This window comes from Macrobrachium nipponense, chromosome 9 (genome assembly GCF_015104395.2).
Source record: "Macrobrachium nipponense isolate FS-2020 chromosome 9, ASM1510439v2, whole genome shotgun sequence".
Classification (NCBI taxonomy): Eukaryota; Metazoa; Arthropoda; class Malacostraca; order Decapoda; family Palaemonidae; genus Macrobrachium; species Macrobrachium nipponense.
Window position 1 is genome coordinate 50,965,967 of NC_061110.1, and position 23,731 is coordinate 50,989,697.

The 23,731-nt window shown below is 43.8% G+C and overlaps 1 protein-coding gene across 1 annotated transcript in view; it reads left to right on the forward strand.

Moving 5' to 3' along the window:
* The window catches only part of LOC135218267 (splicing factor 3B subunit 2-like), a 170,621-nt gene that overhangs the window by 72,210 nt on the left and 74,680 nt on the right, over positions 1–23,731 (forward strand). Inside the window, 1 exon segment of the mRNA XM_064254442.1 lies at positions 4,691–4,918. Within this exon segment, the coding sequence (XP_064110512.1) occupies positions 4,691–4,918 (228 nt within the window).

Here is a 23,731-nt window from a genome sequence, read left to right on the forward strand (position 1 = left end):
GGAAGAAGACACGTCGACAGGGCCGAGTTGTGTTTGAGGAGTTTCGTATCGAGCGGCCTACCGTCATTGGGCACTACAACAGGCACATGGGAGGAGTTGATCTCTTTGATCAGCTCATCCAGTATTATCCCTTCGCCAGGAGAACCAGAAGGTGGACCCAGAAGCTCCTCATAAGCATCCTTCAGTTGCCCCTCCAAAATGCCTACATACTGTACTGTGGGTACCGCGGCGACAATCTTCCGAGGTTGTCCCACATACAGTTCCTAGAGGTAGCAGGGAATGCCCTCATCAACTTCGATCCCGATGAGTGGCCTTCCATCACTGACCCCCTGCCCCGAGCTGCAGATCTGCCCCTAGTGGAAAGGGCAGATAGGAGGGCCAACTTCGCTCGACCTGCCGCCGCCCCTGCTGACGACGCCCCTCTTGCTGCCGGCCCCGCCATCACCGCTTCTCATCGGGTAGTGGACCCTGTGTGTCGGCTGCAGCCAGGGGATCACATACTTGGATTGCCTTAGAAGGGGCGAAAGCAGAAACAGTGCCGGTGTGCCATATGAATGGCAGAAGGAGAGACACCCGGTCTTCTGTCGTCTCTGCAAAGTTTGCTCTTTGCAGGATAGGGACTGTGACCGTAAGTACCACACTAAGTCACGTATTTTTGGGGTGCGCCCCTCCTAAACCGACAGCGGAGGGCGCACGGGGCCGCCGGGTCCATCAGCAGTGAGGGTGCGTCTCCCTCCTCCATAACAGTCTAGTAATATTCAATCATTTATCTTCACTTTAAAACAAATTGCAAGTCTCTAGAACAATATTTAGATTTATGGTGAATTTTTGAAAAAAAATATTTTATTCCGTCCGTGCGCCGATTATCGGCAGCGAATCTCCAAAATGCGTAGGTCACATTCTCCTAATATTTGTGCCTTTTCATATTTGGCTTTTTATAGAGTTTTATATATGAAAATGTGCAAAAAAAACATGCACAATATAACCAAAAAATATTTGAAGGTTGTAGCATTTCTCATTTTTGAAATATTTGCATAAAAAGTACGATAAATAGGAACAAAAAAACTACGATCGGTCAACTTTGACTCAACCGAAATGGTCGAAAAATGCATTTGTAACATAAAAATCTTACCAGTCTAGTAATATTCAATCATTTATCTTCACTTTAAAACAAATTGGCAAGTCTCTAGACAATATTTAGATTTTATGGTGAATTTTTGAAGAAAATTATTTTATTCCGTCCGCGCGCCGATTCTCGGCCGAAAATCTCCGAAATGCGTAGGTCACATTCTCCTAATATTGGTGCCTTTTCATATTAGGCTTTTTTATCGTTTTATATATGAAAATGTGCGCCAAAAACATGCACAATATAACAAAAACAAAATATTTGAAGGTTGTAGCATTTCACATTTTTGAAATATTTGCATAAAAAGTACGATAAATAGGAAAAAAACTACTATTGGTCAACTTTGACTCAACCGAAATGGTCGAAAAACGCATTTGTAACATAAAAATCTTACAGTCTAGTAATATTCAATCATTTATCTTCACTTTAAAACAAATTGCAAGTCTCTAGAACAATATTTAGATTTATGGTGAATTTTTGAAAAAAAATATTTTATTCCGTCCGCCCGCCGATTATCGGCAGCGATCTCCGAAATGCGTAGGTAAGGTCACATTCTCCTAATATTTGTGCCTTTTCATATTAGCTTTTTATAAAGTTTATATATGAAATTGTGCGCAAAAACATGCACAATATAACAAAAAATATTTGAGGTTGTAGCTTCCATTCTCATTTTTGAAATATTTGCATAAAAATTACGATAAATAGGAAAAAAAACTACGATCGGCTCACTTTGACTCACCGAAATGGTCGAAAAAAACGCATTTGTAACATAAAAATCTTACAGTCTAGTAATATTCAATCATTTATCTTCACTTTAAAACAAATTGAAAGTCTCTAGAACAATATTTAGATTTATAGTGAATTTTTGAAAAAAATATTTTATTCCGTCCGCGCGCCGATTCTCGGCAGCGAATCTCCGAAATGCGTAGGTCACATTCTCCTAATATTGGTGCCTTTTCATATTAGGCTTTTTATAGAGTTTTATATATGAAAATGTGCAAAAAAAACATGCACAATATAACCAAAAATATTTGAAGGTTGTAGCATTCATCATTTTTGAAATATTTGCATAAAAAGTACGATAAATAGGAAAAAAACTACAATTGGTCAACTTTGACTCAACTGAAATGGTCAAAAAACGCATTTGTAACATAAAAATCTTACAGTCTAGTAATATTCAATCATTTATATTCACTTTAAAACAAATTGCAAGTCTCTAGAACAATATTTAGATTTATGGTGAATTTTTGAAAAAAAATATTTTATTCGGTCCGCGCGCCAATTCTCGGGCGAAAATCTCCGAAATGCGTAGGTCACATTCTCCTAATGTGCCTTTTCATATTAGGCTTTTTATAGAGTTTTATATATGAAAATGTGCGCAAAAACATGCACGATATAACAAAAAATATTTGAAGGTTGTAGCATTTCTCATTTTTGAAATATTTGCATATAGAAAAAATATTTATAAAAAAATTCGACATTTGGTCAATTTTAACTCGTCTGAAATGGTCGAAAACTGCATTTGTAAGCTAAAACTCTTACAGTATTGTAATATTCCATCATTTATCTTCACTTTAAAACAAATTCCAAGTCTCTATAACAATATTTCGATTTATGGTGAATTTAAAAAAAATATATTTTTTTACATCCAAAGCGCGTTATGAATTCATGCATCATTTTGTGATAATATTTTCTCTGTGTTGCTTTTATTGTTTTACAATGTGTTATATACCAAAATGATCGCAATTTAGTGTACATTACAACGAAAAAAAAGTAACTTGTTACCTTTAACCGTTTTGCGCACAGCGCGATTTGAATACAATTATATATGAAATTTTGTTTTTGCGCTATCATATATCGCATTTTTTATATATGATACATATATAATTCTACATATATATAGTACATATACATACATATACATATATTATATATATATATTATATATATATATATATATATATATTACATATATATACATATATATATATATGTTCATTAAAGCTAATCTACAGCTGCCCATTTAGCAATCTACTCATTGAATTCATTTCTAAACAAAACAGTGTGGTACCAAAGGGCATTTATTTTGGTGATCATAGGTGCACCATTCAGCTGTGATGAATTGTTTTCACCTTCCTGTTAAGTTTAAGTCGTAGAAATGAATCCAGTGCAGGTTATAATAAAGGGTCTTTGGTGCTTAACAGACTTTGTTATTCATCATAAGCCAGACCCCCCAAGGCATCTATTTGAGGTGCTATGCAACTTTATAGAAGTTTTCCGGCATCCATTCAGATGTGGACTTGCAATGAAAATAATCATTGTCAAAGCATATTCATTTGTATTTTATGTTTTGTAGTTTTATTTTATGTTTTTTAATTAATTTATATAGCTGATCAATTCCTTTAAGTTCTCTGTTTCTTGTACTGAGATCAAGTTAGCATCACAACTCTGCTCACCAGGCATCAAATTACATTTTCCAACTTCTCTTTCTAGCAGTGTAATGCATTTTGCAAATCTGCAGAGGTTTCTCAGTTGCTAGACAATCTCATTTTCCCTGGCAAAACAAACCCAGTGATGTCAAGAAGTTGTACAGCTTCATGCTGTGAATTCTTATCTATCTCTTATTAAATGTTTCTTAAAAAGATTCAATTCCCTTACTGGTGGAGCTTAAGATGAATAAGTTCACTTTTGCCAATTTGCCAAAGAAAGTCACAAAACTGTCCAAACACCAGTGACATGCACACTAGCAAGATTGATTGTGTCATTGTTAGTGGGCCCAAACACCTATGGAATTCATATTCAACATTAGTTTCTGTACACTTTAATTTGTCCAGTGCTTTTCAAGATTTCTTCCATGGAGCACAAAAGAGCTGTTCAAGTTGATAATGGTAACAATGCAATAGCAAAATGTTTTTGGGATTTTGACCATAGAATGAATTTGAAGGATTGTCAGCTTTGTACTGAAGCAGTAATGTAAAATGCCTGTGGAGGATGGTCCAAATTAACTCATACCAACTGTGGCTGGAAATGAATTTTTAAATGCGTTAGATACGATATACAACAGCCATGTCCTTATTGAAACTAAGCTTTGCAGATTCACTAGGGAAGTTGAAATTTCAGACAGCACTTGGACTGGTAGGAAGCTAAATGCCTGATGATTGTGACCCATACCCAGGATTAATGCCCCCAGTTGAGCAGCGGGTGGACAACATAGGTATAACTAACTAAATAATGATAATGTTTCAAGCTTCACTGACCAGTCAAGCTGTTTTCAAAGAATGCTCTTTGTATACCATGTATACCAGGGTTTGTATACATAAGAACAACTTCAAAATTTGTGACTCATAAACAACTGCAATTCAAAATATGGTTAGGCAATAATTGTTGTCTATTCAAATGGAACAGTTTAGTTTTGGGATCTGAAGATGTATGTGAGATGTGCTCAAAACAGATATACAGTACTATTAGCAACTAAATTTCTTAGTAACACTATCCAAAATGAGTTTATAGGCATTATATTTATTTTTGATCACAAGAACTTTAACATGATTTTTTAATTTTCAGATGTTAGCACGACAGAGGCATTTGGAGGAAGAACGTTTGATGCAACATAAGGTGCGAGAGCAGCAAAGACTTATAGAGGAGCAGCAGCAACAAAAACAACAGGCAAATTTGTTTAGGTTACAACAAGCTGCATTTATCGAGAAGCAGAGAGAAGAGCAAGAGAAGCAAGTAAAGTTACTAAGGCTTCAGAGGGAAGCTCTTATGCAAAAAGAAGAGGAGCAAGGCAATGTAAATGCAAGTTATATATTACACTAGTAATTTTTTCTTAAGCTTTATAGGAATTTGCTTCTGTAACTAGATTAGTTAAATTAACCAGTCTGCTCATGTTTTTTTTTAAATCTCAAAATCTCTCACAAAATTTTTCATAAATTGTATGAGCTCGGGTTAAATTTCTGATGAAAGCAGAAAATTAGCAATTTTGCGCATATTTTTTCAAAAGACGTAAGGATGTCTTGTCTTCTAGTCATTATGGGTTGTTCACTCTGAAAAGGATATAGGTCATCTTGAAGCAGAATATATGTGGCCAAATCCTTAAACTTTGTTTTTTGATAACATAGCTGCTGTTCATCCTCAAAGGAATTACACTCATGGTCCCCCCAGGGCTCATAAGACAGACCAACCAATCTCAAAGAATTCCTTTATAGTTGGTCTTAGCCAGAATAGTACATGTTGGCACAATGATAGAGTATAAAGGATTCAAGACAGGAGAGCTCTATCTCTTGTCCACTCATTGACTGGCCTGGCTTTTTCTTTCATCTTACTCACACAGATGTGACAACCAAGTGTACGTTGGTTATCTTCCCCTTTACACTCTGGTCTGTCACAGGGTTCACTTGTTCCCAGTTGTTGATTTTTGTGAAACATCTTTCACTTTTACATGTACTTTTACCAATTCACAAATTTTTCTATGAACCGTATCTCTGAAATTATCACTAATTTGCTTTTTTCTTTAATTTTTGTAGAGCAATACTTTCTACTCACTATTATTCTTACACAAACAAATCTTCAGTCTTAACCTGTTAAGCGTCACCCACGTAATAATACGTTTACCGCGATCTACTCGGTAGTGCCTTCAACAGGATATTACGTTCAAGACTTTAACTGTGCTTGTCAAGCCGTCAGTCCCGTAATAATACGTTTACTCGTATAGAAAGTGTAGGAACATCATTTGGTAACACTCTCAGCACACGGGAAACTTATTTCCAGCCTGGGAACTCTTTTCTGGTGGTTGCTTATGCTAGAAATCTGCCTGGTCCTGCTGGTTTTCTTTCAGTACAATTCGGGCGTTTATCAAAACAAATAGATTTAAAGAGAGAGAGAGAGAGAGAGAAATATTTTGATGATGAAATCATTGATTACCTCGTGAAATAAACAAACAGATTTGCAAATCAGTTTCTAGACAAGAATGTATAACATTTGTCTCTACAATCACGAGTACATAGATAGATGGTTTGACACTGTGGAAGAGGATTGTGTGGAGCCCCTTGCTTTAGAGATTGGCATACAAAAGAATAATAGTGTATGTATGTATAATATTTTTCATTCAGTATTATGAAGTCTTTTGAAATAAATTAATTGTAGTATTAATTTATTTACTCCAACATTTAATAATTTCCTACACTTAACTACAGTATGAATAATAAGCATAAAAATCAATATTAATTTTGAAAAACTATCATCAGTGCTATGACCGCTAACTACAAAAAAAAGTGTGACGGTACGTTAGCAGCGAGCTCATCCGGGGGGGACGCTTAACAGGTTAACAACAGGATAATTTGTTCCAGAGCGGTATACTTCCCTCGAACTGCTTTTATAGGAGATGCCCGGACTTGTCAAATCCGGTACCTACCAGAAAATTCCAGTTATTCGCCCTACCCTGCCAGGTCCATGCCCCAAGGGTTGAAGCGCACCCGACCTCTGACCTCTCACCAGTCTTTCCTTGGTCGCTGGCATGTTGACGCGTCCAGCTTGTCGTCCGTTACCGGCCCGTTCCTTTGTGGTTTTCCTTGTGTCCTTGTGTGTGTGGTTTCGTCCCCTTGAGTCATGATGGAGTCCTCTCAGCAGCATTGACCTGGCATCGGCAGTAAGGCATGTGAGATTTTCCTTTCACCTCTGAGGATCGACCCCCACTCTTTGTGTGTGCGATTTTGGGGTCAGCCTTGTTTGAAGGAGTCCACATGTGGCGAGTGTGCTTTGTAGGACAAGGTCCAATGGGCCTTGTCGACCACTAAGAGGAAGAAGAAGGCCAAGTCTCCCTCGGGGAAGACCTCTTCGTTGCCATTTGTGAGTAGGATTGGGAGCAAGGAGGGCTTTGCTCGCTCTCCGTCGGCCGCCACGCTCCCAGCTTTGGCAGCATCACTGTTGGTTTTTCCCGTCTCCTCCCAGCGAGGAGACTTAAGGTGAGTCCATTGCTGGTCCTTCCCCCACCCCCCTCCTTCCTTAAGGGGTGTTGGTCCCACCTCCACTTATGAAGCGTTCCTTTGATGGAGGCGCTTTCGACAGCTGCGTGCTCAGTGCTGAAGGAGTACCTGTCCGATGCCCCCGGAGTTGCGGAGCAAAGTCCCTTCCGAGCTGCTCCCTCCATCGCAGTCCCCACTCCTGAGCTCCTGAGACTTCAGATTGTCGTGTGAGGGCGGTGGGAACCTGCGGAGGCCTCATGCCCCCTCTCAGCCTTGGACCATCACCCCACATATGCCGGGCAGGTCTCCCCTGGGAGGGGTTTTTACTTCCCCCATCCTGGGGAAGTAACCCCTCAAATTATCCTGTTGTTAACAGGTTAACAACAGGATAATTTGTTCCAGAGCGGTATACTTCCCTCGAACTGCTTTTATAGGAGATGCCCGGACTTGTCAAATCCGGTACCTACCAGAAAATTCCAGTTATTCGCCCTACCCTGCCAGGTCCATGCCCCAAGGGTTGAAGCGCACCCGACCTCTGACCTCTCACCAGTCTTTCCTTGGTCGCTGGCATGTTGACGCGTCCAGCTTGTCGTCCGTTACCGGCCCGTTCCTTTGTGGTTTTCCTTGTGTCCTTGTGTGTGTGGTTTCGTCCCCTTGAGTCATGATGGAGTCCTCTCAGCAGCATTGACCTGGCATCGGCAGTAAGGCATGTGAGATTTTCCTTTCACCTCTGAGGATCGACCCCCACTCTTTGTGTGTGCGATTTTGGGGTCAGCCTTGTTTGAAGGAGTCCACATGTGGCGAGTGTGCTTTGTAGGACAAGGTCCAATGGGCCTTGTCGACCACTAAGAGGAAGAAGAAGGCCAAGTCTCCCTCGGGGAAGACCTCTTCGTTGCCATTTGTGAGTAGGATTGGGAGCAAGGAGGGCTTTGCTCGCTCTCCGTCGGCCGCCACGCTCCCAGCTTTGGCAGCATCACTGTTGGTTTTTCCCGTCTCCTCCTCAGCGAGGAGACTTAAGGTGAGTCCATGCTGGTCCTTCCCCCACCCCCCTCCTTCCCTTAAGGGTGTTGGTCCCACCTCCACTTATGAAGCGTTCCTTTGATGGAGGCGCTTTCGACAGCTGCGTGCTCAGTGCTGAAGGAGTACCTGTCCGATGCCCCCGGAGTTGCGGAGCAAAGTCCCTTCCGAGCTGCTCCCTCCATCGCAGTCCCCACTCCTGAGCTCCTGAGACTTCAGATTGTCGTGTGAGGGCGGTGGGAACCTGCGGAAGGCCTCATGCCCCCACCCTCCTCAGCCTTATAGGACCATCACCCCACATATGCCGGGCAGGTCTCCCCTGGGAGGGGTTACTTCCCCATCCATGGAGTATTCCTCCATCTACATGTCGGAGCGCTCGGAGGATCCATCCTCCTGGGTCGTTCCCGCTTGCACGGGTGTCTTGCCCAGTCACTTGGCTCGCTGGACCCGTGCTCACTGTTCCAAGAAAAAGAAGTACAGGAGGAGGTACTCCTCCTCAGAGGATTCCTCTTCCTCATCCTCCTCCTTGTCGAGCTCCACGGAGTCAGAGAGCTCCCTGTGCGAGAGGAAGTGCAGATCCAAGAAGGAGCAACGCAGCAAGTGGAGGAGGACGGGCTCCTCCTCCAAAGTTAGTGACTCCCCATTCCCCCTGCCATAGCCGGGGCTGCGGGCTCCGCAGTATTCGCCTCCTGAGGTACTTGGATGACTGGTTGCTCCATTCCTCCTCAAGGGCATATTAGCATCAAGTGAAGATCTTCCTGGCGTTTTGCGACTCCCTAAGGGTGATCCTGAATTGGGAGAAGTTCCCACCACCAGGATGATCTACCTAGGGATGGAGCTGGACATGGAGGTGGCCAGAGCCTTCCCATCGGAGGACAGACTCCTCAACATGGAGAGGGTGGCTCGGCCCTTCCTAGAACCCTCTCCCTGCCCAGCAAGGGAGTGGCAGAGGCTACTGGGGCACCTTGTCTTTGTGGAGAAACTGGTCCCCCAGGTCTGGAGGCATCTGATGGCCATCCAGTGGAACCTGAAGAAAAGTCGGCTTCCAAAGAGAGACCCTCCTCAAAAGCTCGTGGCTCCCTCAGAGTCCACAAGGGAAGCCCTCCGATGGTGGCTAGACTGGGAGAACTCCCACAGGGGTGTGCCTCTGTCGGAAGTTCCCCCAGACCTCCTCCAGTTCACAGACGCTTCAAAGGAGGGTTGGGGGACCCACTTTCTCTTGGAGACGAGAGAGGGGACCTGGTTGGAGCTAGAGAGACTCCTCCACATGAATAAGCTTGGAGCTACCTGGCAGTGCAGAGGGCCCCCGTCTTAGCCTCAAGCCCCATATCCAACACCGGTCGGTCACACTAACCGACAACGCCACGGTAGTAGAGTATGTGAAGAAGCAAGGAGGCCTGAAGTCCCGGTTCCTGTGTGACCTGATGGAGATCTAGGAGTGGACCTTGAGCGTTGAGGCCTCCCTGACGGCAAGGTTCATCCCCAGGAAAAAGAATGTCATAGCAGACGGCTTCAGCAGACAGGGTCAGGTAATCAGTTTGGAGTGGTCCCTGCACCCCAAAGTGGCAACAGAGCTGATAGTAAGGTTTGGGTCCCCCTCCCTGGACCTGTTTTGCACAGTCTAAACAACAAGCTCCTGGTGTTCTGCTCCCCAGTACCCAATCCGTCAGCAGTATGGGAGGATGCCTTTCAACACCCGTAGGACGGCCTAGACCTCTACGCGTTCCCTCTGTTCATTCTGATCGAGCAGGTTCTAAACTGTCTCAGGATCTCGTGGGGAACGTCCATGACCCTTGTGGCCGGACAGGGAGTGGTTCCTGGACCTTCAGGCCGTGGTGGTTCAAGATCTGTGGGAACTACCACGAAGGTGTGACCTCCTAAGGCAGCCCCACTTCAAGAGGTTCCATGAAGGCCTCCAAGCCCTGTGCCTTCACAGGTGGAGGTTGTCAAGTGACTGCTAGTCAGGAAAGGATTCTCTCGGTTGGAGGACCGTCTTCCATGGTTCGGGTTACCTACGGATGTCATTGGCAGCAGTGTACCAGGCCAAATGGAAGACCTTTGCAGACTGGTGTAAGGGCCAGAGCCTCAAGCCCTTGGAGGTCAAGGTCACCTACATAGCTGACTTCCTAGTCCACCTGTGGCTCGATAAGGGACTCTCAGTTCCGGCTCTGAAGGGTGTGAGGGCCTCCTTGGGCCAGGTCTTCTGTCTGAAGGGCCTATACCTGGGTGGTTCCAAAGACCTGGCCATGCCCCTTAGGAGTTTCGAACAACAGTCCATACCTTCCAGTATGTCCCCACGTTCGTGGCCAAGACCCAGAACCCCTCAGTCTGGGACGACAGGTTCATGGAGTTTTTTTTTTTTCCGGCTCTCCCGAAGTCCGAGGACCCCAAAGATCTCGTCTTGTGTCCAGTTCAGGCGGTGAGGAAATACTTAAGAACCTCTTCGTCACCATGGGCCGAGATAAAGCGGTCTCCAAGAAAACCATTTCATGTTGGTTGAGGGAGACACTCATGAGGGCTTATGAAGGGGCTGGACTCCCTGTTTTGAAGAAGGCTAAGCCCCCATGACATTGGGGCCTCCCTCTCGTTCTTGAAGAATATGGCTGTCTCCCAAGTCCTAAGGGCGGGCATGTGGAGTAGACAGTCAACTTTAACAGCTCCATTACCTGGAGGACTGTACTAGGAGGTCCCTTGACTCCTTCGAGATCGGCCCGGGCAGCACAGAGTATAACCCCCCCTACCCACGGGGTAGGGGGAGCAGAGTAGGTGTAGATGTGGGTATGAATGACAGTTTCCTATGTGATCCCTGTTCCTTCCTTCTCCCCTGCATACCTTCCCCTTCCTTGCCACTGGGCCTTCGGACTGGGATTTGGCCTCAATGAGTATTCAAGGTAAGCCTTACAGATCACCTGACGGTGTTCAGTACAAAACATTGCCTTACAGGACTTGTTCCAGTTATGCCCAGAGCTTCACCAGGTCCATCGGGGTTCCTCTCTCGGGTCACAGCCACCTTCAGCTTCTGGGCCTCTCCTCCCTCCTCCTAAGGACTTAGTCTCCCATACAAGCAGTTTGAGGGAAGTATACCAAGCTGGAACAAATAACAAATTCTTAGTAATTTGTATTTTTCCTAGCTATACTTACACCTCAAACTGCTTGGGAACTAGGCCCTCCCTACCATCCCCACTTTCTTTAGTGTAGGAGACCAGGCGTTTTTGGGCATACGAGGAAAGACTGGTGAGAGAGGTCAGAGGTCGGGTGAGCTTTGACTCTCGGGTCATGGACCTGGTGGGGTAGGGCGTATAACTGGAATTTTCTGGTCGGTACCGGATTGGACAAATCCGGGTGTCTCCTATACAAGCAATTTGAGGTAACTATAGCTAGGAAAAATACAAATTAATAAGAATTAATAGGAATCTTGTGAGAACTGGCAATGAGTGTGTATATCGGGTGAAAACTGGTCAAGGACCAGGTGCCCACGCTCCTGCTTTGTCTTTTTCTTAAACACTTGGGTGTGAGTCGCTGTTGCCCTCTCGGTCTTTTACCCGGTTCTTTGCCCATTTTCGCTTGTAATTCTGTGTGTGTGCGCTTTAGTATTATGGCTTCTGGTCCTTCTTGGCCTCGCCAACACGTGCCCAGGAACTCAAGGTTTATGTTCTCGTTTCCTGGCTTCTTCAGTGACAGACCCACACTCCACTTGCAGTAGGTGTCGTTCTTTTTTTCCAAGTCAGAGAGATGCCATGGCATCAGTGCCGCTGGTGACGTCACGGGTCAGCCATTTTGTACTACTCCGCCAGTGGCACCTGTGTCCTCCTCAGGTCGAGGAGAAGCCGTGATGTTAGCGCTGCTAGTGACGTCACTTCCATCGATGACTCCCAGTTTCCTCTGCTGTGCTGCCTTGCTCATCTGTGTCATCATTTGCTCCCGTGATGTCATCGTTGCCATCCAATACTCCCCATCTCCCTTCCATGTCATCGGGGCCCTCTCTTGCTGATCCGTCTGGGGCTTTTCTGTTGGGTTGGTTCTTAAAGCCAAGTGGACATCTGTTTTGGAAGATAGTTTGCTGTCATGTCGGCTGGCATGTCGGCTGGGAGGACTGGGCAGCAAGCGTGTTGCATCACCCCCACCCCCGCCTCCTGCCAAGAGATTGTGTAAGGAGTCAGTGCCATCTTCCTCTCCTTCTCCCCAATGTCCGCTGCGTTGGCGTACCAAGCTTTGGAAGGTTAAGGACTTTGCCTTTTCTTTGTCTACGAGTGAGGAGTGGCACGTCCGTGTTCCTGTGAGTGTTGGTGTTTCATCCCCTGTGCAATCTGCAGTGGCTGCTTCGTCCTCTGCATTGAGTCGCGTTTGTGTTGCAACCTCCCACATTCGTGCGAATGTTGCTGATTCTTCTGCTTCTTCGGCACCAGGGCCTATTCGTCGCCGCAAGGATCTCAAGGTGCCTGTGAAGAGATCAAAGGTTGTGAACGCGGAAATAGTGCATCAGGATTGTTTGTCTCTCACTTCCCTTGATGCTACCTGGGGTTCAACTCCGAGGAATTCTCATTCTTTGTCAAGTGTTCGAGACGCTTTTCCTTCGCTTGTACGTGCACGTGTACATGGCCATGTACGCGAGTCATCTATTGGGAGTGTGCGTAGTGATGTTCCTAGTGTTGTGGTTGGTTCGTCCCAAGAATTGGCGCTTGTCTCCAGCCCGGACAGGTCGGCTGGCATTTCCGGGCTGTTTAGCTGCTGGCTCTTCTGTTGGTTTACACGAGGAAGGAGCATTGGATAAGCCTGCATCTTCTTGTCGTCGGACTCCATTGCCAGAGCATGAGGAGGGGGAGACACAAGAGTTTTTGTCTTCCTTTACCGAAGTTGTCGATCTCATTTGTGGGTTCAACAATTTGGAGAGTAGGACTCAGGCTCGGCAATCTTTCACTCCTTCCTGCTTGGAAGCCTTGCTGGGGGCTATGCAAGATCCCAAGGCGTCATTTCAACTTCCCTTGTCGGGGCATGTCTAGTCGGTCTTGCATAAGGTGAACGCTTCTGTGTCAGACCGGGATGGGTCTCTTCGCTCAAGAGGTTCTTCCAAGTTGCTTCCCCTTCCACTCACGAGGCATAGGAAGTATTATGCTACAAACTCTGCCTCCTTAATGTGTCATCATCTTAACCCGGACGTCATTCGTCTGAAGCCAGGGTTGACTTTGGAGCAAGTGAGGTCGATGGTGCCGTCCTTGTCTCCGCAGGATGCCTCAGCTTTGGAGTCTACTGCAGCCTCCATGTTACTGACAGTTTCTTGGTTGGACTTCTGGTCGATGGTCATTGCCAAGATAACGTCTGATAGGTCCCCAGAGGGGTTGGTGAGTCCTTCTTCTCTTGCCAGTTTGTTGCAGTCTGGGTGCAAGATGTTCTCGTATCTCACACACCTCAGCGTCAGTTTATAGACTAATCTTCTCCTGATCAGAAGAGACATGGCTTTGTCCAGGATAACAAGATTGGTTGACCCTGAGTCCTGTTGGTGTTGAGGAATGGAGACCTTTTAGAATCTCAGTTTCTGTTTTCTCGAACTGAGCTGGAGGATGCGATAAACCGACGCCGAGCTGACATGAAGGACAAGTTAGTGCACCAGGCTGTGTCAAAGTCAGAGTCTTGTTCTCAGAGACGTCCAGCCCCTCCTCCTCCCCTTGCCCAGCAGCAGTCTCGGAGATCATCACCTGGTAGGCCGTCTAGGAGTTCGGTTTCGGCAGGGCCTTCCCATTCGTCCCAGTCTAGGTCAGAGGATCAATGTCCCTTTCACTCCCACTCTTTTAGGTCCAGAAGAGGCTCCAGGTGCGGAAATAAAGGGGGTCGTCGATAGGTTAGGCGCCTCTCCCTCTCCTTTGCCACAGGTGGGAGGGTGCCTGGTGGGCCAGTGGGCCAAGTGGCAGAGTTATGGGGCTGAGAAGTGTTGTATTTATGTATCTTTTTTAAGCTCATTCCAGGCTTGGCCCCATACCCTCTCTCTCTCTCTCTCTCTCTCTCTCTCTCTCTCTCTCTCTCTCTCTCTCTCTCTCTCTCTCTCTCTCTCCAGAGATGTATGCTTTTTGTATGATACATAAATGATTTACTTCAAATCTCAATATTAACATAAACAGCAATAATATCAATTCATTAAAGAAAATATTAAAGTGAATTAGTAAGATTTTAGTTTATAAATTAAAAAAATTATGTAAGAATGAAGGAAATCCCAGTCTTCATGCATCTTTCTTTTGAACTCCAGGTACCAAACTGAGGACCTACAGCTGTCAAATATATCAAGTAATGTGACAGGAGGGGAGGGAGTCTCTCTCTCTCTCTCTCTCTCTCTCTCTCTCTCTCTCTCTCTCTCTCTCTCTCTCTCTCTCTCTCTACTGAAATGAGAGATTTTTATGGTACATGTCTGTATATTATGTTTATTACAAATTCATATGAGATAGTATTTTAAAGCAATACTACAATAACCTTTCCATTTCACTCTTTCAAAATCGGATAACTCTCTCTCTCTCTCTCTCTCTCTCTCTCTCTCTCTCTCTCTCTCTCTCTCTCTCTCTCTCTCTCTCTCTCTTTTACTGAGATGAGAGAATTTCTATGGTACATGTGTATATGTTTATTAATATTTTCACATAATAATAATAATATAACTAATCTCAAAATTCATATGTGATACTATTTTAAAGAAATACAATTATCTATCCATTTCACTCTTTTTAAATAAGGATAACTCTCTCTCTCTCTCTCTCTCTCTCCTCTCTCTCATCTCTCTCTCTAATCCAATCTTCTCTCTCATCTCTCTCATCTCTCTCTCTCTCCTCGCTCTCTCTCTCTCTCTCTCTCTCTCTCTCCACATGAGATATGCATGTCATAGTTGTAACTCTCGCCCCTTGTTTGGCAAGGAAGCTTATGTATACAGTATATTTTTAAGGGCATTACTACATTTTATGGTGAAATGATAATATACAGTACTAGTTTTCAAATAATATAAAGTTAAATGTAAACAATAACATTCTCTCTCTCTCTCTCTCTCTCTCTCTCTCTCTCTCTCTCTCTCTCTCTCTCTCTCTCTCTCTCTCTCACTTATGTATGTTTGTTTGTTTTGTAATAGTATAAATAAATGATTTACCTTACAACTAATTTTCAAATATTGATAAGATTAATAAAAAAAATAGCGATTCCCAGTCTTTTTATCCACTTGGGGGAAGGAGGGCAGGGTATTTAATGACAGTTTGATATATACGTATTGGCGGAGGGGAAGGAGTTGGAGTCTAGGAATTATTCTCTCTCTCTCTGCATTATTATTCTCTCTGTCCCAGGAATAATCCATAATTTCACTCTTGATGGTCAGATATATGATGATGTCATTCTCTCTCTCTCTCTCTCTCTCTCTCTCTCTCTCTCTCTCTCTCTCTCTCTCTCTCTCTCTGTTATTGGTTGTAGGTATATATTTTTAATGGTAAATTGTTTAAGATGACTTTCAAATCATATTAATAATCTAACCTCAAAGATTAATACAGTAATGGGTTAGTAATTTTATGTATATTTGAAGTAGGATGTTATTTAAGGTGTACATTTGGTATCTGAAATTTCAAGATAGGCAGTTATAAGCATTTTTGCGGTGGTTCTAACTATTCGCGAGGGTGTGTGGTACACATCCCCCGCGAATACTGGGGGAACACTGTATTTATATCTGAGTAATTACTTATAGCTGAGTATATATCATCTATATGTGCACAGTTCATTGATTCTGTATTCTTTAGTGGTAGGAATTCCTCTTTTCTATTTGTTCCTATGTTATCTTGTTTTTCCCTTATGTCTCTCTTTCTCAGATGAATGGATCGGATTTGGGCAAGGCTTTTCTTCGTCAAGCATAAAACATACACTCTTCTGATTATCCTGTTTCAGGCTAATCTTTCTTTCACTGTTGTCTAGTATTATTCCACATCTCATTAAATCAAATGAGAATAGTACTTGTGCGGGAAAAAATCTGTCTTTTAACACTAGAAAACTTTCAACAAATTTGTGAGGCAAAATGTCTATTTCTAAGTTCATATTTCCTAGCCTTCTAGTTAGTTTACCCGCTATTCCTTTTATAACTTTATTTTGACTCTGAATCAGTGTTTCTGAAATGCTTAAATATCTGGTTAAAGTTGATTTATCTATTATATTCACTGTACTGCCTGAATCTATAAGTACAGTGCATGCCTTTCCATTTATTGGAATCTTCACAATAGGCAAATCCTTATTCTTATTTCTTTTGTGGAGAATACTACTTCCTTGCTATTATAGGAAAATGTGGATGAACCGTCATTTTCCGTACTAGCTATTTCTTTCTTTACTCTTTCATCATCTTGAAGGGAATTACTTTCTTCTGTGAAGGGTTTGTCACTGGCTTGAAGACTTACAGTGGTACCTCGAGATACGAAAGGCTCAACTTACGAAAAACTCGAGATACGAAAGCCGACACGAAAAATTTTACTGCTCTACATACAAAAAGTTTTCAAGATACAAAAGGTTTCTGAAAGTCCGAGATTCGCCCGATAACAATTTTGAAACTCGCGCCGCCATCTTAGTTCTAGTAGACTCGCCACCACCCTCCTGCTCTCCCATTGGTTCCTGATGCTAGCCAAGCCATGAGATCCTTCTCTCCTATTGGACAGCATCCCTCCCATCATGCATCTTACTTCACACCCGAAGCTTTATCGTACGCATGCGGCATTCGTTCAGTCCAACGATTTCGTTTAGTATCGAAAATTCGTTAGTGATTTCGTTGTGCTACTTTATCGTGTTGTGAGAACCTAATTAGCATACGTACTACATACGTAACTTAATTACGTACAGTACATATAGTCATGGGTCCCAAGAAAGTTGCTGAAGTTCACAGAAAGAAGAGAATGCTTTCTATGGCGACAAAGATGGAGATAATAAAAAAGTATGAAGCTGGCTCGTGGTTGAGTGTGATCGCTAAGGAATACGGCCGAAATCCGTCGACGATAGGCACCATCCTTAAGCAGAAGGAAGCCATCAAAGCAGCTACACCTTCCAAGGGCGTGACTATTTTTGTACATGAAAAACTTACCCAGCAGATATATACTTAGCTATAGACTCGGTCGTCCCGACAGAATTTCAAAACTCGCGGCACACGCGACAGGTAGGTCAGGTGATCCACCATTCCCGCCGCTGGGTGGCGGGATCCGGAACCATTCCCGTTTTCTGAGACAGATTTTCTCTGTCGCTTGAGCGGACAACATCTGTTGTTCGTTCCTCCAGTTTGGATTTCTACTCGTTTGCCGAGAATTTGGATTGGTTTTTTGGTGACGTATTCTGTTTTTTCTCTGGCTTGGCATACGCTTATTGTGGACTGTTTTTCGACTTTGATTTGGATTGTTCTTTCACGATGTCTGATGCTAAGGCTTCACCTATGTTTAGGGTTTGTAATAGGGAAGATTGTAAGGTTAGGCTGCCGAAATCGTCGGTAGACCCTCATAATGTTTGCTCTAAATGTAGAGATAATGAATGTTAAAGCTTCTATCAAAAAACTTCAAGCTCAGTTACGAGCATTAGACGAAGGTAAGAGTGTTGATAGTGATTTGTGCAGTGTCCCCAGTGCAGTGGAGGGGGCGTCTGACCGGTTCCACATTGCTCCTAGACCTAGACCTCTTTCAAACTCCCAGGACCAAGGGAGGAGGAATGTCGAAAGCCGCAGGGAGGATGCAGAACATCCCCAACGGTCAGACGTCCCTTCGGCAGATCCTGATGTAGCGTCCCAGGCTGCCTTGGACAGCCGCAGAAAGGGCATCCTAAGGGAGTGTTTTTCGGCCTCGGATTCTTCCTTTCCTAAACGAGGATGGAGTTCTGCCTCTCAATCGCGCCCTTTGAAGAGAGCCTGGAAGGCGCCTAAAGGAGACGCGGCTGATTCTAGCCCAGAGCGTTTTCCTGAGAGTTGGCCCTCAGATTCTAAGAAGGCGAGACAGGAGGAGCCCTCTCTTCAGGATCCCACTAAGAAGTTCTTGATCAACCTGCAGGAGCAGTTATCCTCTCTGGTAGGCTCCTTTACCAAGGATTCAACAAGGAGGAAAGATGTTTCTCTACCTGTTAAGAGTTCCTCTAAGCGCCCCTCTTCGGCTAGGAGAGAGCCCTCACACTCACCAAGGTGATTATCTCCTTCTTCTAGAGACTCTTTGGACAGGAGTTTTTCGCCTGACAGGCGATTCCTTTCGCCCTGTAGGTGCTCTTCCCGAAGAAATAAGCGCCCTCCTCTAGACAAGGTTTTGAAGCCGAACAGAAGCGCCTCAATTCATCGTCAGGAAGTGCGTAGCCGCTCCCCTTCTAGACGCCTAGAATCGAGCAGGAGTCTCGATCGTTTCAGGTTCAAGGAACCGGAAGAGAACCTAGGCCAGTACAAACATCAGGAACCTTTGGGACTTCAGGACCAGGCTAACGATTCTTCAGGCAGTGGAACAGATGATATCGAAAGAAGCGATAGAACTGGTACAAGATCTCCAGTCTCCAGGATTTTACAATCGGTTGTTCCTGGTGCCAAAAGCATCAGGGGGATGGAGACCGGTGCTAGACGTCAGTGCCCTGAATTTCTTTGTTATGAAGAAGAAATTCTCGATGGAGACGTCTTCCTCTGTTCTGTCTGCTCTTCGTCCAGGGGACTGGATGGTGTCCCTGGACCTTCAGGATGCGTATTTCTATTTGCCAATTCTTCCGGCATCGCGGAAATACCTAAGATTTGTGTTTCAAGGGAAAGTATTTCAGTTCCGAGCGATGTGTTTCGGACTTTCGACTGCCCCTCAAGTCTTCACAGACATCATGAAGAACGTAGCTTATTGGCTACATCTGGAAGGGATCAGGATCTCACTATATTTAGGCGATTAGCTAATAAGAGCCCAATCGGAGAAACAATGTCTGGAGGACCTTTACTTAACTCTGAACTTGACAAAGTCCCTGGGACTTTTAGTCAATCTCGAGAAATCCATGCTGACTCCCCAGCAAAGCATTGTCTATCTGGGGATTCAGATGGATTCTCGGGATTTTCTAGCGTATCCTTCGCAGGAAAGGAGAGAACGCTGCTTGGAAAAGGTAGCAGTCTTCTTAAGGAAAGAACATTGTTCCGCGAGGGAATGGATGAGTACTGGGGACCCTTTCCTGGATGGAACAGTTCGTTTCCTTAGGAAGACTGCACCTCAGACCCCTTCAATTTTACCTGAAGGAGAAATGGAATTGGAAGTCTCAAGAACTGGGAGAAACCTTTCCAATCTCGAAGAGAATCAAGGAGAATCTCCTCTGGTGGTTAGATCCACAAAAACTAAGCAAGGGGATCTCCCTTCACTTAAAGAACCCTCGCCTAGCGTTATTTGCAGACTACTCAGATTCGGGGTGGGGAGCAACCTTAGGTTCGAAAGAAGTGTCAGGCACTTGGGAAGGAGAACAAGTGTCCTGGCACATAAACAAGAAAGAACTAACAGCCATTCATCTGGCTCTAGTTCATTTCGAGGAACAGGTCTCAGGTCTGGTGGTTCAAATTCACTCGGACAATACAACAGCCCTTGCATATATAAAGAAATGGGGGGACGCATTCCTTCTCCCTGTACGAGTCAGCAAAGGATCTGCTGATTTGGGCTCAGGAAAGGAAAATCTCTCTTCTCACAAGGTTTGTGTAGGGAGAGAGAAATGTCCGTGCGGATCTGTTAAGCAGAAAAGACCAAGTCCTACCCACGGAATGGACACTCAATCTTCAGGTTTGCCAACAACTTTGGCATCTGTGGGGAAGACACAATATAGACCTGTTTGCGACCAACAAGAACTACAGGCTGGAAAATTATTGCTCCCCGATCTCGGATCCGCAAGCGGTAGCCGTAGACAGCTTTCTGCTAGATTGGGTAGGTTTAGATGCGTACGCCTTCCCTCCTTTCAAGATAGTAGGGGAAGTGTTAAGGAAGTTCGCCAGCTCAGAGGGAACAAAAATGACTCTAAATCGCTCCCTTCTTGCCAGCTCTCGATTGGTTCACAGAGGTACTGGAGTGGATAGTGGATTTTCCAAGATCGCTTCCACTAAGGAGCGATCTTCTCAAACAGCCCCACTTCGACAGATTTCACAAGAACCTCCCCGCTCTAAGTCTGACTGCCTTCAGACTATCGAAGGACTCGTCAGAGCAAGGGGTTTTTCGCGCGAAGTTGCGAAGGCTATTGCAAGAGCCAGAAGAGTTTCCACCTCTAAAGTGTATCAGTCGAAGTGGGAGTTGTTTAGAAGATAGTGTAAGAAAATATCCTCTTCCAGTGCCTCTGTAGCTAAGATCGCTGATTTTCTTCTCTATTTGAGGAAAAGTTGTAACCTGGCAGTATCAACAGTGAAAGGTTACAGAAGTATGCTGGCCTCAGTTTTTAGACAGAGGTCTAGATCTAACAAACAATAAAGATCTTCATGACTTAATAAGGTCTTTTGAAACCACGAAAGACCAGAAGATTAGGAGACCTAGCTGGTACTTGGATGTGGTCCTTAAGTTCCTAATGTCAGAATAGTTTGTACCCTCTCATACAGCTTCATTTAGAGACTTAACTAGAAAGTCCTTATTCCTCTTCACATTAGCAACAGCTAAGAGAGTTTAGCGAGTTACAAGCGTTGGAAGGTAGAGTTGGTTTTAGAAAGGATTCAGCGGTTTGCTCCTTTAAACCACGTTTCTTAGCGAAGAACGAAAATCCCTCAAAACCATGGCCTAGAAGCTTTGAGGTAAAAGGACTTTCTTCCCTAACAGGAAAAGTACTGGAGAGGACTTTGTGTCCAGTCAGAGCACTCAAGTTCTACCTAAAGCAAGAAGCGTTATTAGGAGGTACAGAAGAAAGTCTTTGGTGCTCGGTAAAAGATCCTAAAAGAACTATTTTGAAAAATGCCCTAACGTTCTTCATAAAGGATGTGATAAAGGAAGCTCACCTTACATGCAATGAAGAGCACCTCAAGATTCTCAGAGTAAGAGCACAAAACCTGGTCTCTTCAGGCTCTGATAGAGTCAACGTTTTGGAGATGTAACTCTGTGTTCGCCTCCAATTATCTAAGAGACGTAAAAATTTCTTACGAAAAGTGCTTCACTCTGGGAGCGTATGTTTCTGCGGATTCAGTGCTGGAAGAGGGAGCTGAGGCTAATCCTTCTTAACTTAGTTTAGTATTAAAATTTTTCTTTTGGTTATTGGTGGTGGTTTTTATTGGTTGATTGTCAGAGGGAATAGGGGACCCTCTTGCAATTCTTAGATTATAACAGTACTAACATGGTCAGGTGATCGGGATTGGCTTCAGTGCTCCTTGTGTTTACTTATAGAAACCTTAATTCTGTCGTGTAAGAGGGCTAGTCCCCATTGATATGACAAAGGTAAAGGCTCTACCATGTAAGTGGGTCAGCCCCCATTGGTACGATCCAGAGTAGGCTCTGTCGCGTAAGCGGGCTAGCCCCCATTGACACGATCCAAAGAGTTATTCAGCCATAGGTCCATACCTCGCTGGGACTCTTGAGGCAGGCAAGATCATCAAGACAGTAGTCATGAAGTCTTCAGCCCAATCAGGTAGGAACCATGGATTATTATATCCAAGAACATATGTTGTTTTTTCCCTGTTTTTAATGTATTTATTATAATTATTATGATTATGTTTAAGCTGTCTCTTACCCTCCACCAAGGGTGCCAATCAGCTAAGTATATATCTGCTGGGTAAGTTTTTCATGTACAAAAATGATATTGTTAAGATTCAATAGAGTTTTGTACATACTTACCTGGCAGATATATACAATTAATGGCCCACCCATCCTCCCCTCAGGAGACAGGTGGAAGAGAAAATCTGTCTTAGAAAACGGGAATGGTTCCGGATCCCGCCGCTGGGAATGGTGGATCACCTGACCTACCTGTCGCGTGTGCCGCGAGTTTTGAAATTCTGTCGGGACGACCGAGTCTATAGCTAAGTATATATCTGCCAGGTAAGTATGTACAAAACTTTATTGTATCTTAACAATATCATTTTGTCCAACAAGAGGAGCCATGTGCATAATGAAATGGAAAGGCGGCTGCTTGTATGGATCAAGGACAAAGAAATCAATGGCGATACGATAACCGAGACGGCACTCTGCCAGAAGGCCAGCGCTATTTTCGGCGATTTGATTGCCCAAGCCGAAGACGACGGCGGAGAGGGGACATCAATGGCAACCCCAGAGTTCAAGGCTTCTCATGGGTTGTTCGAAAAATTCCGTAAACGGACTGGCATCCATTCGGTGGTGAAGAAATTGAAATTACGTAAAGTATAAAAAAGTAAAAAGAAATGTAAAAAAAAAAAAAAATAATAAATTTTATTTTAAGTTTTTTGTAAAGTTAAGTGTTACAGTTTTGTTAATGTGTTTTGTAAAGTTTAGTTTGTTTTTCTGACATTTTTTTATGTGTTTCGTAAAGTTGAGTGTACGTATGTGCTGTTTGTCCTCCTCCTCCTCTGCCGCCACTTTCGGAGATAGCCTCACTCGAAAGGTAAGCTTCCACACTTAACGTTACAGTAATAATATTTCTTGTACACTAATATACACTTTATTTACAAGTTTTGCGTTTTTATTATTAAGTTACGTATTGAATGGTCCAAATTGTAGTAGTATTTCATTGTTGATAGGTCAATTTACCTTTATTATGAAATTTACTGGGGTGTTTTTGGAGGGCTTGGAACGGATTAGCCATTTTACATGTAAAATGTGGTCCAAGATACGAAAGGCGCCTCAGAACGGATTAATTTCGTATCTCGAGGTACTACTGTATTTGGATTAGGGTGACTGTTACTTATCTCCACTACTTCCTTATTGACTTCCTTATTATTGAACCAACGGTTTTTAGTTAAATGCCCGACCTTTTTGCAAATTCTACCGATTCTAGGCTTTCTGCATTCGTCAGTGGAATGATTGGTATACCCAGTTTTTGCATGCTGCCTTTGGTCTAGCTCCTTGAGCTGAATAGTTCACTTGATTTGAGTTATTTGTGTTTGAAGATTGACCAGGCCTATATGTTAGGGGTGGACCATTCCTTGAATGATTCTGTCTTCCTTTCTGGTTCGGATTCCATTTTCTCTTAGTATTTTGGGCATATCTCCCTTGAAAAGGAGTTGATCTATTTCCTACTTGTCTGGCATTATTATTAATTCTATATGAAGGATTGTTATTTCTGCCTTTCATTTCACTTTGTTTGTCTATTACCCCTACAAATCCTTTGGAAAAATCTATCTCTGTCTTCTGTATTTCTTACCTCATTGTTTTAATGTTTGAAGGCTACTCATACCCTTTTCATTTTCTCCTAGAGCATTATATATCGTTCCAGATGACAAGTAGATTAAGGGGGCCGGCCGGCTAATGCCCTTTTTTAAGGACAGGACTTTGATATTCATACCACTTAATAAGGTGACTTGGGACATCTCCAAACCGCATATGATTTTCGCCTCTGACCTTCGGTTTTGTGACGCCAGGGCGATTTATCCCAAAAATAACCATTTTTCAAATTCTATCTCCTCCCTTGATATTTAATATTAAGACCTGGGATTACTACCATATATAGACCTGATGTAGACCTCCAATCGAATGAAGAGTTTTTTTTCTAAAAGTCATTTTTTTGCTAGATA